This window comes from Dichomitus squalens (assembly GCF_000275845.1).
Source record: "Dichomitus squalens LYAD-421 SS1 unplaced genomic scaffold DICSQscaffold_6, whole genome shotgun sequence".
Classification (NCBI taxonomy): Eukaryota; Fungi; Basidiomycota; class Agaricomycetes; order Polyporales; family Polyporaceae; genus Dichomitus; species Dichomitus squalens.
The window spans coordinates 655450-673341 of record NW_006766888.1 but is presented as its reverse complement, the minus strand read 5'-3'; the positions used below and the strand labels follow the sequence as shown (position 1 = coordinate 673341).

The following is a 17892-nucleotide window of genomic DNA, read 5'->3' as shown; positions in this document are numbered from 1 at the left end:
CTCGCTGAGCAGTGCAGATGAGGATGCGGAGAGGACGGAGGCGGAGAGGGCAGAGGCGGAGAGCACTCAGAGCCTGAGGAGGCGGCTGCGGTGCAGCGGAGTGCCTTGCATGGTGTCAATTCATCCACACTTTGTACACTGACAAATTAACTGGTATGAAGTGATAGTACAAGATACATACCTGACTACCAATGCCGGGATCCATCCGCGCAGATGCTCAATGGCCAGATTCCGTCAGGCGAGATGGGAGTTGGCCAGCATTGGGCGGCGCTTGCGGTTTCCGGAAGGGGTAGGCCAGTTTCGGGCGCCGTGGCCATGCGAGACCATAGTTTGCTTGTTTTGCTGATGCAGACTCGCACCGGCGATTCGACGCGATTCTGCCAGAATCGCGGATTCCCCCCCCCTCTCGAATCGTCTCCCGAATCGTTCCCTCGAATCGTCCACCGAACCGCCATCTTTGACTACCCCTATTAGTTCTAGCCGGTTTTTCTGTGCCACCCACGACAGCCGCGCGCACCTCAAAATTGGACATCATAGTCGGGATATGGCGCTGGCCTGTCGAAGGTCCGTGCTATTCGCGACATGAGAATTCGCCGGCTGCTTCTTGGCACTCTAGGCCCCAACTTCGGCGGTCTCCGAGACTGGCAGTGGATCAGCATAACGTATTCAGTGAATAAAAAGGCAGGTCAAGGCGGATCGATTACTGATCTCGAGATCTCGCAAGGCGTCCAGCCAGTGCTATCATACATACTTGGTTGCCGTGCGTACAAGCCGCATATTTATCTGGCGGACTCGCCCATGTTTCGGGCATCAAGGATTTCGTGGTGACGGCTGAGCTCACGACAGTGGGGGAACAGACCCGGCAAGTGATGGTTCGTGATATGCAGTTCTACATACCATTGTGCTGAAGAGCTTCCTTCGCAATATCCAGTTCATGCTTCGATCCGCCATGCATCGGATACGTGATCGAACCCTGTCGCTTCAACGTGGGCCCATGCGCTTTGTTTAGCTCGGGGCGCTCCGCTACCGCGAGCACACTGGCATGGTGAAGAGCAGATTTTGTCGCCAAGCGTGTGGGTGCAGGGAAGCAATGCTGCGTGGGGAAGCTTGAGTTCGGCGAATTTGTTATCGTCAATTTGTGTTGAGGCTATTTGATCTAAGCTCCCATTGCATTGTTATGCTGCTTGTGCGGCGCGGATAGGTTACTTCGGGGTCATCGTCGCGGGAAAGCGTGAGGACCAATGCCGACTCGGGTCGGCAATCGACCTTCTACTGACCATGATAGGGACGGACAACACGTGAGGGTTACGCTACTCTCACTGCCTCGGGCCGGTGCCGAAGATCTCTGCCCCGCAGTGGGTGGTCGACGTGTGTCGTTTCCTACCGGCGGGTCATTGTCCACATTCGAGGAACTCGAGGACGTGCCCTGGGGGGGTTCCAGCGCTGCTCATGGTATTCTGACCCCCTCCTTGAGGGCACGTTGCACACTTCGAAGTGGTCACTGAGAGGCCATGGCAGGTCCTTAGGTGACATGGAACCCGCGAGCACGGAAACAAGATTGGCCATTAGTGACCGGCCTGGCGTAGAGGGAACCCTGAGCGCTTCTGACCCCGACTCAACGAGCGCTGCATAGGCTACTACGGGGATCATGAATAGCGAGGTCCAGTCTTCACGGATACAGTCCGCCGCTTCGGAGAGACAGGGCTGCTATCCAGATATGCAGAAGCTGGTGTTCTGTCATGAATGCATTGCCCTGAAACACATGTGCGTGGCGCCTGTCACGCCACTCAATGGGATAACGCGGACTTCGTACGGTTCCCCGGCGCTATGATTGACGACCATTACGTGCAACATGGGAAAACACAGATCATTTGAACATTCACACTCACCACCATGCATACTGTCGACTGCGGTAACTCTGTTCCGTGTACGCATCTGGGTCATAACCATCATTTTGTGTGGGTTTCTTGTACTCTAGTACGTCGACGCTAAGCTATTCTAGAAACATGAGCGATCGTCTCCCTCCGGGATAGTAACCGAAGTCGGCGTCCTGCGCAAAGTGACGCTACGTACGCGGAGTGCATTGCCGCACTTCCAAGGGCACCAGTTGCGTTCTTGCCAACATCATCTCCCGCCCCTCCGGATATTAGGACTCGTGCGAGGAGAGCTTGAGGCGATGTAGCCATCATCTGCTTCAAAAGGACGACGTATTCCCTACGCTGTTTCTGCATCCCCCCACAAGCACTCAGTCCTCTGCAAGATAGCAACTTCCCTCTTTCTTGCCTAGGTCGACGAGCGAAGACACTCTTATCCGAAACAGCCATTCCAATATGTCAGCCTACGGCACAACTTACCAGTCCCAAGGGTGCTACACCATCACGGGTTACACACCTACCTGCCTCAGGCAGGAGGAAGCGTGGCTTCATGCCACCAGCCCTACGGTGCATGGAGATCCGCGTCTGTACGTATATTATCGCTTGAGAAGCCCTTACATCGGCCGCTAACGCTTCAGCTCCCCAGACTACCTCACACACTTCTCAACGCTGGGTACTGTTTCGACTCCTTCCAAGAACAAATGCCCTACGGTCATCACAACGGGTCCCTCGTTCCCAATCCATATTTCCCCTTCACTGCAGCAATCATGTCTGCACAATCCACGTCTCCCTCTACGTCCCCCATTGAGCCCAAGATGGAATACGTCGATTATGCTGGTATTCCTCCCAGCACATCCACGCAGCACCCATGCGACTCTCACACTCTTGGCCCCGTCGGAATATGCGAGTGGAGGGGCTGCAACGTGCAGCTCGATGACCTATCCCACGCTGGCATCCGCCGCCACTTCCGTGCATACCATGCACAACCTCGCGGGTCGACGCTGCGCTGCCAATGGGGAGTGAACTGCCGTAGCGAGGAGATGCTGTTCGATAACATAGCGAAGCATATCGCGGAATGCCATCTGAAGTCGATGAAGAGAGAATGCTCGACGTGCGGGAACTCTTTTGCACGCAATGATACGCTCAAGCGGCACCTCAATGCCGGTTGCCCCGGACTCGTACGGCAGTGATCTGCTGAAGGGCCGGTTGTGATTGATTGTGCACACAGGGTACGTCTTTCTCATCGGCTCCACAGTTCACGGACTGAAGTTGCTTGATGTAGACATTTTTCTCGAACACTGGCACTGAGCTTTCGAACCCTCGCATGTTCTCTCTTCTCGATGGTGGCAGTAGGACTCAGTTTCTTGCACGCGGACTTGGCATGGGAGGATAATGCGACAATGGTACAATTACAGGGGACCCGGCGCTATCCCGGAATTGTGCAATGCCATAATCAAAGAAAAAATCATGTCCATCGCTGGGCCTTCAGTGATTGGAAAAGGAAATATTGTGAAGGGTCGCACAGCGCTCCTACCAAAACCCGCCGCCAGTATGGGGTGGGCAATCAGGGTCTCATACTCTGCGGCCGATGGAGGCCCAAGTGCTATGAAGTTCCGCAGACGCGAGTGGCGAATCCAAAGCCATCGATTTGGCTCCTTGCAGCTCGAGGGCAGCCGAGGATACGGCGCACGAAGCCGTGAGCGGCGATCACATTGGAACTACTGCCGTACATAACTCGGAGCAGATAGGGAACCAAGCAAACATGGAGAGTATATGGGTTCCCATAACCTGAGCTCCTCGAGGACCCAGAAGAAGCAGCGCAGCTCAGCAGCAATTTGCATAAAGCGCTTGCAATAGAGCTGCCGGGCTCACCTTCAAGGCGAGGACCAATGGGAACTGTCATGGGACGTCAAGCACGATGAATTACATGCTCTTCCATGCCAGTGGCACATCGCCATAAGAGAGCCATGACACATGAGCACCTACCTTATTTGAACAACTGGATGTCGAGTTCGTGGCTCGAAGCACCCATCTGAAGTGCAAAGACATGCAGCCAGCGTTGTTAAGGGCCGAGCTTGGCGCCGAACGATAGCAAAACCTTGATTGTTGCCGTCGAGGTCAGGGGACTCCAACCCCAATTCCCGCACGAGTCCGACTCACTGCTCGAGGCCACCCCTCTCCAACCCGAGGTTACCGACGAATACCTTCCCTTCGAGAATGCGGCCGGCGCATTGCATCGCCGACCCTACCCAGCCAGCATCGCACAGGCATCAGCTCTCTGCCGGTTTCCGGAGCGGCTCGACTGAGCTACCGAGGACAAGGAGACCTGCCAACAGATAGGCCGATCACAACGGCAACAGAGTAGTAGCCAAGGTCAACCGCACGCTCAGCAGCGAACGTCTCTTGGGACATACCTATTTGAAGGAAGGAGCGTCTTGTTAGCCGGGGGGACAAGCGGGACTCCTCTTGGTGAGCGACATGAGTCATCGTGGACACCGGCAACGCTTCATTGGACGACGCAGGCCGAAGCTGGCGCACATACCGTGATGCTTGCGACCACCCCGGCACTCTCGCTCGACCTGGACCGGAGAATGCATGGACAGCCCCGCACCGGGCATTCATGAACAGACAACATGTTACTGGTCGACGGATATTCCTTCGTCGTCAGACGACCGAGCGATAGTGAATGGTGGCGCAACATACGTACGTGATAGTTATGGTCCTTCGAGTGCGCCTCGACAAGCTTGAGTACGTCTGTTGACACCGCGGTCGGAACAGGGACCTCGTCTTCGCTCCCGCGAGAACGAGACTCTCAAGGAGGTTTACAACGACCGACTGAGAGCGAGCGAGAATCCGAGAAGCTGTCGTCAACCGACAGATTCAGCCGGTCAAGGATGGTGTGTTCACATCCTCTCTATTCAAAGAACGTCGCATGCGAGGGTACACAATCCGGGACGCACGGAGGATAAGTGGCCGCAAAAGAGCTGAACAACCCCGGGGTGGAGCGACCCAGCTCTCAGAAGGCTGCGCACACTGGATGGGCACAGAAAACGGAGCCCCCGTACACATCCAGACGCGTCATTGGCAAAAAAAACATCAGGCATGGAAAGCTCAGCCCGAGAACGCGCCGTTCCGACTATGTTGCTAGAAGGCTTTCGATGCTGGGATGGGTTCTTCGCAGTATACAAGCCGTCACTTCAGGCTGCACGGCAGCGATCACCCTGGCACGGCCCCTGCTCATGTCCGTGCAATATGACTTAGGCGCACGTCAAGAGCATCCGATACCGGGATCGTCCTGCAGGCGAACTAGCAGCAGTCAATGGCCGGCAAGCACGGCAGAGACGAGCGCCGCACGTTGGTCAGAGAGGTACCCATGGTGTGCTTCCATACCATCTCTGATTGAACCTATACGGCGGATCGCAGGTTCTCCCGAGAGCCAGCCCGTCCTTCCATGGCGAATTTGAAAAGGATTTAAAACCAAAACATCGGAAGGCAACGGACTCGACGCGGGGGCATGACCAGCATGGACAGCGGGCAAAGCTCCGTGGTTGAGGGCACATAGTCCCATCGTAGCGACGCGAGGCAGCAGGCACCATCGATGGGGGACTATTCTCGACAATATGAGCTGCGGACTGCTGGGTAGAGCGAAGAGACTCACAGCCAGCTTTCACACGTCCTGGCGACCTGGAGAAGCATGTCAGGAACAGGATAAGATGGATTGTACCCGGAACTTACCCGGCGGAACCTACGGTCATATCTTTGACGGGGACGGGCCGCACCGCAGAGGCATATCACGCGGCAGTGAGAAATAGCGGGGCAATTGGTTTGCAATTGGTGGCGATTGCGATGATACAACGATCGGAAGGGTACGGGGAGGGATACATACACATACTGGCTTAGGAGGCCTACGGACGTGGAGGGTCATATCAGACATCGAACGCGACGCACAGCAGAAAACAAACGGTGCGACAGAGCGACAAGGACAGTGGATTTGGGGAAAGAGGAAATCAGGGGAGGGGCGGAGGTGGAGGGGAGAGGGGAGTATACGATCTAAGCGCGTTACGATCAACATAGCGACAGCGAAAATTAGAGAGCTTCGAGGGGTGCACATCCGGAACCTGCAACGACCAGTTGTGAAAGCGATGAAGATACGGTTAACTTCTTAAGGTCCGTCCGATAACTAGACAACAGGGGACAATGCATGTGTGAAACAGGGACAGGTTTTGGGGTATCACCATGATCAATGAACGCCAGCCAGGCGTTGTGCGAGCGCTTCCACGACAAGCGGGTCAACGCCGAACTCTTTTGCAAGGTTTCCGAGGGTTTCGGTCGGAAGACTGGAGGGTGAGTGTGCTCCGCGGCCGCTCCGATTGGACAGTCGGCTGCTGTTGGCCGAGCCTCGGGATCGCGGCGACTGCGGAGGGGAAGAGGTAGCCTGAGGAGCAGTAGCTTCGAGGATATCAGACAGCTTGCCCATCTGCTCTGACGTGAACGCTGTACAGGTCTACGTCAGGGCGTTGCTCGAGAGACGAACATAGCAATGTATCGCACCTCGGCAGTCTAGAGCCACGCGAATAACCTGCTTTAACAAAGTAGCCCAATCCGAAAGAGGATTCTCTTCAATGCGTGCCATCAAGGTTTGCACTGCCGCTGTAGAGGATATCAGCGCACAATTTGGTATACACCACACAGACTACATACCATGGGTCATTTCTGACATATTTGATAATATCAATAACTGTCAGATCAGATGAAGGATCTCCGTATCATACCGTATAGGGAATCTCGTATATTGCCAGACCAGAACACCCTGCTGTCATCGTCCGCGGGAAACTTCGACAGAATGCTGATCAACGAGTAGAACGGCAGGGACGGGACCTTGAGGAAGTGGCTCTGCAGACGCTCGTCAGCAGGCGATACTTTTTGTAACAAAAAGACATACATCGGGCGACTTTATGAGGTGCAGAAGCGAGGTCAGCTCAGTCTCTGAGATGAGACCGCGCTGGAGAGTGGAGATGACGTGTTCATTGCCCAGGCCTGCGAGGGAAGGACGCGAGCCATCGAAATTGCCTTGCCACGAAGGGAACAGCTGTGCAGCCCGAGTCAGCCTGGACAGCAAGCCTAGATCGATAAGCACTCACAGCCCTCATAAGCTCTTCTTGGCTGCTCCGAGTGACAGTGACTCCACGAGCCCGCTTGCCCTTGCCCAGGACCGAGTTCTGAGAGGTGCGCAGCGCAGCCTTCGCAGCTTCCTCGTCCACCATCTCAGCAAACGCATGGCTCAAGGTCTTCCCCTTGCGGTCCAGCAGAACATGGACACGCTCTACAGGGTGCTTCAACCATGCAGCAATCGCAGGAGGAGTGATGTCCTGTCAAAAGTAGCGGGTTAATGTGGATGCGTGGAAAGCTGCGGTTACATAATCATACCCAAGGCACGTTATCGATACGCAGGACCACACGGTCTGTGGTTTTGGCGCTAGTGAACGACGCATTCGAGCCAGCGACAGGAGTGGATGCGCCTTGTGCGCGATCCATGAAGATCTCGTCGTCGTCGAACAAGTTTACATCTCCGATCTCCCTTCCGTTGAAGTTGCTCGGCAGTAAACCGATCCCGCTGTCGAACTCCTCGAACTCTGTACACTCTTCAATGATGCGCTGCAGCTTTGACTCCGCGGGGCTCTTAACGGCAGCAACATCCGGGTTGTCCTTGCACAACGTAAAGGCATCCACCTTCGCGTGACACATTGCACATTCCATGTCCTTTTCGCCGACGATATTGAGGGCGCTTGTCAAGCAGGTGGAACAAAGAGGGTGGGAGCATGGCTTCAAGATCGCAAGCGAGCCCTTCACCAGCCCACAGACGGAACAGGTGGTGGCTGATGCTGAGGCCTTGCGAGGCAGCGGCGGCGGAAAGTACTGTGGCGTCTCGTAGAACTGGATCGGCTCCGATATGTGAGAGATGGCAGAGAGCGAAAGGTTTGATGTGTTGAACGGATCATTGAGCGAAAGAGGCAGAGTCTGAGAATGGGCAGGCGGGGAGAACGTTTGCGGGTACGGTGCGTAGTCGTCTTCGTCGATATCGTACAATTCCGAGGTCTTGGAGGCGGTCGCGCAGACATCAGGACCTCGTGGCAAATTTGATGCGCAGACTGAAACACGTACCTGTTCGAACGCAGGGCGGCGACGGGTGTGGGCAGGATCGGTGACACTCCCACGGAGACGGTATCCAGGCTGTGGGGGCGGGGTGTTGAGAATGCCAACAGAGCGGAACGACCGGTTGGGAGTGGCCAGCTGCACATTGTCTGCAACGGGAACAAGCGGGGCAGGGGCGTGGGAGAGCGCACGAGCGCGACGCTGGCCGGACAGGAAGGGGGCGGGAAGAAGCGCTACAGGGAGTCGTCAGAGTCGGGGCCGCAATCCGCAGCAAAAGGTGCGCATACACTCATCTATTGAAGAGTTGCTGAGCTCTGCGAAGCTACAGTCGTCGGCTGGGGCGTGTGGGCGGTCAGTCTTGGTACACACGAGGCGCATATAGCTGGTCGCGACCGAGTCGCTCGAGTACAAGACGCGTTCACTCACTCAAAAACTTAGATTCGTCACCAGGGGCCACCTTTATGCCGTTCTCATTCGCTCTCGTCCTCCAGTTCGATGCAATGTCTGCCAGACTACGGTTGTGCGCCGCGTGCGCATTGGGGTGCACCTCTGGAGAGAGCGACAAACTGAGGTTGCGTCGGCGAGCTGCCGCGGCGGAGGCCGGTGTCGCAATGCTAGAGCCATTAGAGGAAAACGATCGGAGGCTGAGGGGAGTGTAAGGAGTGGAAAGGGTCGTCACTGGGGTAAAGGGGGAGGCGAAGTGCCGGGCACTGAGAGAATGATGGAGAGGCCGCTGCGGGGTGGAGGGGTGGTTGTGTTGCTTCGTGCGGTGGACGACGGGGGACGTCGGGGCGGAGGCGGGTATCAGGGATGGTTTTGTCATCGTACTTGAGGTCGTCGTGGTCGTGGTCGCCGGGGAAGAGAGAGGAGGAGCAGGAACAGGAACGAGACAGTGACTGTGACGGGAACGTGAAGGCGTTTGATTCTCGCCATTTGCCGTGCGACTTGAACCGCGTCGCGTCGCGGTCACCTGATAGCAGCTTACGTCAGGAACGCGATGTGCGTTCTAGGCCCTCACGCTACCTGGTCACAGCGGCCCGAAATGGTCGTAAGTACATAGGTGGAGATCCCACCATGACGAGGAGCGAAATGTACTGTACAAAGAGTTGACATGGGTGGCATAGCAGCAATAGAACAAACTATGCATATCATCCACTCTCGTCTCTCAGCTTTCGTAGAAATCCAATTACCCCCTTCGCAACAGCCTCGCCCTTCGAGTCCCGGAACACTCTCCTGGACGCACTCGCGGACGCATGTGAGCTCTCGTCGTCTTCTTCCCCTTCCTCCACATTGGTGTCCTGAGATTCCGCCATCTTACGAGTCAGCGCAACGTAGAACAGCGTGAAGTCTTGCGCGTGCTTTAGGAGCGTGCCAAGCTTCGTCCAGTCGTCTTCCCCAGGAAGCGCAGCAAGGAGCGTGCGCTGGTTCGACGGAGCATGCTCCATGAGGAGTCCGAAGAGGACGGCCATATGTCCCCGCACGACTGTGTCAAGCTCGCTTGGTGACTCGAGGTAGTGTGTATAGACTTGCGCGAGGCACGCGAGAGCGCTAATGCGGGAAGGACATGTGCATCCGCGGATGCACCGTCGGTGGCCAGGGCAGTCGAAATCGAGCACTATGAAAGCAATCCGATGTCAGTTACGCGTGAGAGGGAGCCGTTAAGAGACATACATGTATCTGCTATGACGTGTCGAGCATCTGATGCTGCCTGTACCAGGTTCGTGAGGAGGCCGAGGGCCAGACACAGTCGGTCGAGCGACCGCGCAGCGTTTTCAGCATCCTCGGAGCCAGTCTCCTCCGCATCCACGCACTTTACAAGCAACCGTCGCTGGCGCTGCGCCATGACAACAAGGAACATGATGGCGAGCGTGGACAAATCGTCTTCTAGGACCGCGCGACACCACGGGAGGTCCTCGTGCGTGAGATTTATCAGCACCCGGAGTGCTGACTCCACACATTTGCTCGCTAGACACAACCCAGTAAGTACGCGTCGGACAGAAGGCATGTCAAGGAAGAATCACCTGTTGCATGATGCTCTCCAAGACTGTCGTCGTGTAAGATGATGTTGCAGCTGACACATAGAGCAATGACAGCGGCCGCGAAATTGCTCTCGCGCAGTTCTTCGAGTTTTTGCGATCGTGCAGTCTCCTCTTCGTCATAGATGGACCACGAACCAAGAAGGCAAGTATCCAGCAGCCGAAGACAGTCGTCCAGGTGCATCAATGACGGCGTCTCGACGTACGATGAGGGTCCCTGCGGAGGGAATAGGGAGAGCCCAGAGGTGTATGCTGCTACTCGAGATGGCAACAAGCTGATTTCCGCAGTCAAGCTGTGAAGCAGCGAGGGTAGGTGAGAGAAGGTATGCGCGGATGGTGGTACGTCAGCCAGCGCGTGCGATATCAGCAGACGATTTGATATCTGTTATTCAGAATCCTGATTGAGCACTAGAGCGTTCACTGGCATGATGAACACTCACAATGTCGCTGTCGTCAAATATACCGGATTTTTTTCGAACTAGCCTCTGCAGGTCAACTAACTTCGCATATAAATACCTGGCTTGACGCATACACCGAGTTCGAAACTCACCAGGGTGTTTTCAGCTTTCGATATCCCGGCTGCTTTCAGCTCACCCACACCCGCATTGGATGATATCAGCCAGAGGGGGTCATTGGCGTGTTCCAGGGCCGCGAGCATATTATGAAGAGTATCGGTAAAGTCCGATTTTGAGACCAAATCGGAAAGAACTGTAGAGTCCCGGGCTACTAGGGCGGCATAGAATGCCAATATGGTATCTAGGACCTGGGTGGTGTCTCAATGTAAACGACAAGCCTCGGCCAGGATCCCTGAAAACTAACCTTATCGCCGTCCCCTGCGCCCGCCTCTCGTAGCACCTCCCATGCGCGGCCCAAAAAGTCCGCCGCTTTAGCTCTGCGAGCAAAATCGACGTCGCAGAGCTTGGTTACGATCTCCATGGCGCTGTGAAACAAGTCAGAGAGGTTTGCATGAAGACTGCATTCGCCCTCACCTCCCCCTCCGCACACCGATGGTACACTTCGCGTCCAAGCCTTCAAAGAGGTACCCCATTTCGTCCAGAAATCTCCTGCTCTCGCCCTTACTCCTCAGGTCTGTGATGCTCTTCAGGTCGTTGATCATCCCGTTGAACAGCCTTACAGGCTGCTCTACTGCGGCCTGCTTCGCCATACCCCTCCCCTTCCCCTTCCCCTTGCGCTTGGGAGACGGCGACGCCTGTGGCGAGACCGGCCGAGGGTCGTCTTCGGAGCCGTCTATGCCCCATCGCTGACGAAGCTCCGTGTACGACTCGCGCATCTCAAAGTCGTCCTCCTGACTGTCTACTATCATCGCCGCGTCGTCGATCGCCGCGGCGGTTGGGTCCACGCCCATCGACGCCGCCTGGGAAGGCGGAAGCGCAACAAGGAAAGAACGCGAGGTGCCCGCATACGTTCTAACGTTCGAGTTCGCGCCCGGTAGAGACGGCCGGACAGGTGGCGACGAGATGTCATCCTTCGACGGCGAGTGCGAAGAGGGCGAGCCGATAGCGCTCTCGGAGACGAAGGTGCGCAGTTTCTTGGGTGTGGCATGAACGGAGTTGGGCTCGGAGGTCTCCTGCTCGCTCGTGCTGCTAATGCTGATGATGTTGGAGTCCGTGCGCGAGCGGCCTAGCATCCGTCGGGCGACGCTGGTCTGCGCTTTCTTCGCAGAGCGAGATGGGCCAGGTATCGGGGCTTCCGTCACAAAGGAGAAGATGTCTGACAGGTCTTTGGTTGGCTGGCGCGAGGGAGGGGATCGAGGCGAGTGGGAGTCATCTTCAAGAACGGAGGTGGTTGCGGAGCGCGCGAGGAGCTTCCGGGGTGTCAGAGGAGCTGATAACTCCTCGGCAGGAGGAGTGGAAGTGCGCGCGCGAGCGGAGGACCTGCTTTTGGTGGCTGTCGGATTGTAAGCTACACCCGGAAATGTGAGCCGCTCATATCGTAGCATCCCGCGAGACGTGACAACATCTAGGCTCACTGGCTCCGCTCCGCGATACCTTGATAGTTGTTCCGTGCTCTTCATGCTTGGGTAGAGAAGCAAGCGACGTGGCAATTTCCACTTCAATCTTCTGGCGTTTTCGCGGTCTTGCTGAAGCTGACTCCGGAGGTGGGGGAGATGGAGGTGGTGACTTCTCCTGCGCACCTTCCGAAGGCAATGATCGGCGCTGGTTCCGCTTGCGGCTGTACGTCCGTTGCATGTTCTCGTACAATGCAGCAAGAAGAGCAGCAATGGCTGATGCAATCACGTGTATGAGGGAGACGAACGAGTAGTACTGGAGACGGGATGGTGGTGTTGTCGAACAAATGGTCATCCGGATCCGCGACTGCAAGTCAACGGGCGCCTTTTCGCATCGTCGCGTCGGTCACGTCGCTTACGTGTGACAGCAGCTGTCACAGGCGCATGAGAGACGAGGACTCGCTGTCGTCCTAGGATGGTCCTTGCCTCCTCCCTGCCTGTGCTCTCTGCTAGCGCGCTCAGCGATGGAGTACTTTCAGAACCGTGTTGACTCCTTTGGTCCTCCCAGGTCAAAGCGAACGAAGGCCTCTTCCAGCAAGCAACCCACCTGGCCCCACCCCGCGTCGTTCAAAGCCACTCCTGAGACTCTTGCTGAGGCCGGCTTCTACTTCCACCCCGATTCTGACTTTCCCGACAACGTAGCGTGCTTCATGTGCAAGAAGAACCTAGATGGATGGGAGCCTGATGACGACCCGTTCACGATCCACTATAGCAAGTGTCGCGACTCGTGCGCTTGGGCCGTCGTACGGTGCCAAAGAGCTCTGGATGACGAGGGGTACGCGTTTTCGCCATCCAGATTGCTCGAAATGATTATGACAACCTTGGTAGCTTTGACTTCTCCGATCCGACGCGTCACCCGACGAGCAAGGCTATGGAAAAGGCGCGCCTTGACACCTTTTCTAAGGCTCGATGGCCCCATGATGCGGTTAAGGGTCATGGTGCGAACTCGAGAGCAGTGAGTATCTCTGTCACTCATTCGCCGTGATGCACGTCTCTGTGAGGGTGTCATCTATTGAGGCAACCGCTGTTTGCTGTTCCACTTGAGGATATATGCGCGTCATGTATCGACTAGGGACCCTGGGTTTCAACTCAACTATTCGACTTATTTCGCAGAAACCAACGCCACAGTCATTTTGTACGCTGTACGCAGGATAAGGCGGCTGACCCGATTCATAGATGGCCAAAGCCGGATTTCTATGCAATTCAGTAGAGCCTGGGGACGACACTGCACTATGCTTGTACTGCAACCTCTCTCTGAACGGCTGGGATGAAGATGATGACCCCTAGTACGTCCGCCGATTTCTCCGCATAGCCACTCGACCGAGCTTGTTTATAGTGAAGAGCATGTGAAACGGGACAAGAAGAACAAGACATCATGCGCATTCATCAAAGCATACACTGGCAATGCTCTCAGTAAATCTACCGCGAAACGACCGGCTTCGAAGGCAGCATCTAAACCGCCCACTCGCTCTGTCTCGCGATCGTCGAAAGCAGCAGCGGCCGCAGGAAAGGAGGCCCCGGAGGAGGTGACGGACTCCGATGATGAGCTTGCTGCAGGATCTTCAGAGCTCACCGTGCTTACCAAGACATCCGACAGTCGTGCGAGCAGAGCGAGCTCCGCCCGTGCGTCGTCCGCTGCAAAGACTCCCGGCTCGCGACGGTCAACGCGGGGGATGAGCACGACTGGCAAGACGCCTGGTAGCCGGACAGTCAGCTCGGAGCTTGAAGAGACAGATGGCGGCAGCGAGAGCGATGCTGGGAGGCGCACGACGAAGTCAAGGCGGAAGACGGGCAGACAGACCAAGGCTCGTGTCTCTGCTATTGTCGAGGAGGAGGACGAGATGGAGCCACCGAAGTCCACAAGGGGCACGGAGGATGTGGAGATGGCAGAGGCGGAGCCCGAGCCCGAGCCACAGCCTGAGAAGAAGAAGCGAGGCAGGCCACCGAAGAGCGCTGCGGCGAAGTCTACTCCCAAAATGAACCCGAAGAATGAGGTGGAGGATGAGGAGACCGGACAGGAACTCGGCGCCGAGCCCGCACACGTACCCCCCGCCAAGAAGACGCACGCGCGCACGCGATCGAAGGCGAATCTGGAACCAGATACAGATACCGTTGCACCTGCAACCTCGAAGGGCACGCATACACGGACCAAATCGACGTCCAAGGTGAAGGTCAAGCAGGAGGAGGGCGAGGATGAGGCGTCCGGCGTTCCAGCACCCGCACCGAAGAAGAAGGGCAAGCAGCGCGCCCCTCAGCTTGTCGAACACGAAGATGAGGATCCGTCGTCTGCTCTGCCTGCGAAGCCGAAGAGCAAGGCTGTGTCACGGTCGAAGACGAAGCTAACGCCCAAGCCCGAAGCTTCAGACGAAGACGTCGCTTCCGCTCGGGATGACGGATCGCACACGCGCGTGAACAGTGGGCGGAGCGCTGCGCCACGCGAGTCCCAAGCAGCTTCGGAACGCAAGTCCTCTTTGTCGGAGGATGCGGGTTACGCAACTGCAGAAGCTCCTGCGGAAGCGGACCAGATGGAGGTCGATGAGGAGCCCGCCCCTCCCAAGCCCACGAAGAAGGCGCAGGTCCCCGCTGCCAACGCAGTTCAGCCGGTCCCGCGCGCGAACTCGCGGCCGACGCCAGCTAGTAGCGAAGTCAGCCAGCGACCGAGCCCAGTAATCAGGTCATCAAGTGGCGCGCCACCGTCCTCCCGCGCCTCGTCCTCGCGTCCCCCTAGCAAACTGTCCATCGCGAGGGCGCCCACCAAAGACACGCTGACGGTCGTCGAGATCGACTCCGACGGAGAAGGTTCGCCTGAACGTCCACCCAAACCTCAGTCTAAGGCGAAGGCTCCTGCGTCGAGGCAAGAGAGCACAGCATCGGTGAACGGGGTGAAGAAGCCCGCCAGTCAGCCATCGAAGAAGAAGCTTCAGGTCGAGGTCGTCGTGCCACCGAAGACGTTCAAGCCTGTGAGCTCGGATGATGCGCAGGTGCAGAACGACGCGCTCGCAAGCCCTCCCCCGCGACCTCCTAGGTCGCCCGATCGCCCAACCAAGTCCGAGTTTCCTGCGCCTGGTACGCCGGCTTCTGCCGATTACCACTCTACTCATACATCTCCTGAGCGAGACGCCGAAGGCGACGGAGACGTCCGCATGTTTAGCGAAGCAGATGCCGCGCCTGCTGTTTCGAGCTCTCCGCGCACGTACCATCCATTCCTCGCGCAGTTTCCGATCGAGAAGCTGGTGGGCCTGACGGAAGAGGAGACCGAGATGACGCTCGAGCAGTACATCCGGCGGGAGATGGAGCTGCAGTACGCGCAGATGAAGGCCGACGGGGAGCGGCGTATTGAGGAGTTCAAGCACAAGGCGGCTGAGACCAGGAGGTTGATGGAGACGTCGTGAAGATGGGGAAGAAGCACTGGGGTTAAGTGGGGTACAGCTGGTCTGGACTTTCGGTACGTTATTCTCAACGCATCGCCCAACGATGGACGCTGAGCGTTTGTGGGCAGTACATTGTAGCCATAAATTATCTCCTTTCATCGTTTCGTTGACATACACTCTCGCTTATGCTCTGCAATGCTAGACACCAAGCAATCAATCAGTTCAGAATCACTGATGCGGTACGGAATTCTTCAGATTGGTCAACTATCTCGACTACGAAGCTACAATGTGTCAAACAAGGCAAGATACCGTCAAGGCTCGAGTGGAATGGTGAGTATGGGTATGTACGTGACTGTCCATCGGTCTAATCTGCCCAATTTATGCGCAGGTGGTAGCAGGTGGAATAGGGAATTGAACAACAAGGGAGCGTTCCTTCTGCACTGGGACCTCCAACTCCCCGAGATTCTCGCTGTCCGTGAACTCCGGCACCTCTGCCAGCTGCACAGGATCCTGGGCATGTGTCTCAGGCGTGATCGGACCTTCGCTCTCCTCGCCGGACATTGAGGTCGAACTTGATCTCGACAGGCCCGTCGACGACACGATGACGAAGTGCTGCTGCGAGTCATTCGTCTTGAGCGTCTGCGGGCGCGCCAGTGGCTTTCTCGGGAGCGTCTTGTTCCGGAGAACGAATTGCTCTGCTAAGAGCTCGCGCGCGTCCTCGATGCAAATGGCTGACTGAGAGCGTGCGATGTCTTCAACGGCCTTGCGTGGGCAGTACGTCGCCGCGACCAGCTGCACGTGCTTGCTGGCTACCGCGATATCCTCCTCGCTCATGAAGAACGTCTCCACCTCCTCGATGTGTTGGCGCAACTCTTGGAGGGTCCAGCGCTCCACGGGGTCGGGGTTGAGAACCCCACGGAGTATATATTGAGCCTCCTCCGACACGGGAAGGACGTCACGCATGTGGTTCGGGTTCGAAAGGTAATGCGAGAAAGCCCTGTCAGTCGAGAGCGCGTACGTCCATGGATTGCGGCCCGCGACGAGGTTGACCAGGATGATGCCGAGTGACCAGACATCACAGGCCTCTGTGCTGTAGGGGGTATAGTCGAACTCCAACCCAATACACTCTACCAGGAACGGGTGAGCATGGATCGTAGGCGTTGCAGAGAGTGAACTTACCAGGTGCCATGTAGTGACCGCTTCCGCAGCCGAAGGTACCGCTGACCTTGGAGGTTGTAGCAAGACCGAAGTCCGCTAACTTGATTTCCGAGCCGTCCTCGTTCACCAGAATGTTATCCGGCTTCAAGTCACGATGGTACACGCCGTGATCGTGGCAGTATTCGACGGCCTGAATGATCTGCAGGAATACGCTTTTCAGAAGCGCATCCTTGCGGGTGTAGAGAAGACGGTCAAGGAGAGCGTTCATAAGATCGCCTCCCGGGCATAATTCGAGCACGAGGTAGACGTAGTAGGGGCACTCGAAGACACCGTGGACGGAGACGATGTTTGGGTGATCGTGGATGCTCATGTGCGTAGAGACTTCGCGCCTCTGAAAATATGCGCGGCGGGTGTCCACGTCCACCTTCTTCATGATCTTGACGGCGTACTGCTTGGGCTCGGGATTGCACGAAGACGCGGCGGAGGTCTCGTCGACGGCGCGATAGACAAGGCCGAACGCGCCCTCGCCAAGCAGTTGGACGAGGCGCAAGCGACCGTTGTCGATAGTCATACCAGTGAAGTCTGGCGCTGTGCTGTGAGGAGAGGTGTACATGGTTGTGCAAGATGTTTCTTGAAGTGGGGATGGTGTGATGTTGTGATACGGTGCCTGCCTGCAAGTGGGTGGGGGATTGAAAACTTCGTCGAAATTTGAAGGCCAAGTCGCTCAGGCTTTATGCAAAATGAGACTCGGATGTGTAGCCAGTTTGTGCGACGTCGGGACTCTCGGAGCAGCAAGATGGATGTTGGCTACGAAGGGAACAGGTATGACCGTGGAGGGCATGGTGAGCGTCGGATCTGTATATTCGCTCGTTGCTTGAAGGATCACGGAGTCGCCTACAGGCGTCGGTTATAGTCAGATACACTAAAGATGTGCGTGCGGGTCTGCCATATCGGCACACAGCGACAATGGAACCTGCGCACCGGCGCCAATAAGTGAGCCACTCGCGCAGGTGCTGTAGGCTGGTTCGCAAGGACGTCGGCATCTCCTTCGTGCATCCGCATCGGGCAAGCCTTATTGTATCCGGTTCTGACGAAGACCAGGTTCGACCCTGAAGTAAATCTTCAAGCAACAATTAGGTCATCTACAGAGGAGGCAGGCGGATATCTGAAGCGACGCTTTTGTTCCCCCCTTGAGACTGTAGATCAGACCAGCGATGAGGCTTTCGCAGATCAGCCGGCGTAGCGTGTCACCTACGTGTGTAAGAAGCACC

At 56.6% G+C, this 17892-nt stretch overlaps 5 protein-coding genes across 5 annotated transcripts; 2 read left to right on the top strand and 3 right to left on the bottom strand.

Moving 5' to 3' along the window:
* Positions 1 to 2330: 2330 nt before the first annotated feature.
* On the top strand, positions 2331 to 3064 carry DICSQDRAFT_167805 (uncharacterized protein; the record flags this gene model as incomplete). The annotated part of the gene is made up of 2 exons (XM_007363412.1): positions 2331 to 2461; positions 2521 to 3064. The coding sequence occupies 2 exons, from the start codon at positions 2331 to 2333 to the stop codon at positions 3062 to 3064; spliced, it is 675 nt and encodes a 224-aa protein (XP_007363474.1).
* Positions 3065 to 5799: 2735 nt separating this feature from the next.
* DICSQDRAFT_101752 (uncharacterized protein) lies at positions 5800 to 8850 on the bottom strand (the record flags this gene model as incomplete). Its single annotated transcript, XM_007363411.1, has 10 exons — positions 5800 to 6368; positions 6426 to 6524; positions 6576 to 6587; positions 6647 to 6767; positions 6817 to 6963; positions 7016 to 7243; positions 7302 to 7970; positions 8037 to 8260; positions 8315 to 8362; positions 8454 to 8850. 10 exons carry the CDS (start codon positions 8848 to 8850, stop codon positions 6115 to 6117), a joined length of 2199 nt encoding a protein of 732 aa, XP_007363473.1. The 3' UTR covers positions 5800 to 6114.
* Positions 8851 to 9175: 325 nt separating this feature from the next.
* DICSQDRAFT_153594 (uncharacterized protein) lies at positions 9176 to 11748 on the bottom strand (the record flags this gene model as incomplete). Its single annotated transcript, XM_007363410.1, has 7 exons — positions 11053 to 11748; positions 10883 to 11003; positions 10614 to 10826; positions 10504 to 10563; positions 10049 to 10445; positions 9699 to 9992; positions 9176 to 9642 (listed from the first exon to the last, which is right to left on the bottom strand). Exons 1-7 carry the CDS (start codon positions 11709 to 11711, stop codon positions 9176 to 9178), a joined length of 2211 nt encoding a protein of 736 aa, XP_007363472.1. The 5' UTR covers positions 11712 to 11748.
* An 808-nt stretch (positions 11749 to 12556) lies between these two features.
* On the top strand, positions 12557 to 15484 carry DICSQDRAFT_167803 (uncharacterized protein; the record flags this gene model as incomplete). The annotated part of the gene is made up of 4 exons (XM_007363409.1): positions 12557 to 12867; positions 12921 to 13047; positions 13269 to 13378; positions 13429 to 15484. 4 exons carry the CDS (start codon positions 12557 to 12559, stop codon positions 15482 to 15484), a joined length of 2604 nt encoding a protein of 867 aa, XP_007363471.1.
* A 357-nt stretch (positions 15485 to 15841) lies between these two features.
* Positions 15842 to 17234, bottom strand: DICSQDRAFT_54659 (Pkinase-domain-containing protein; the record flags this gene model as incomplete). The annotated part of the gene is made up of 2 exons (XM_007363408.1): positions 15842 to 16590; positions 16643 to 17234. 2 exons carry the CDS (start codon positions 17232 to 17234, stop codon positions 15842 to 15844), a joined length of 1341 nt encoding a protein of 446 aa, XP_007363470.1.
* Between the last annotated feature and the right edge of the window lie 658 nt (positions 17235 to 17892).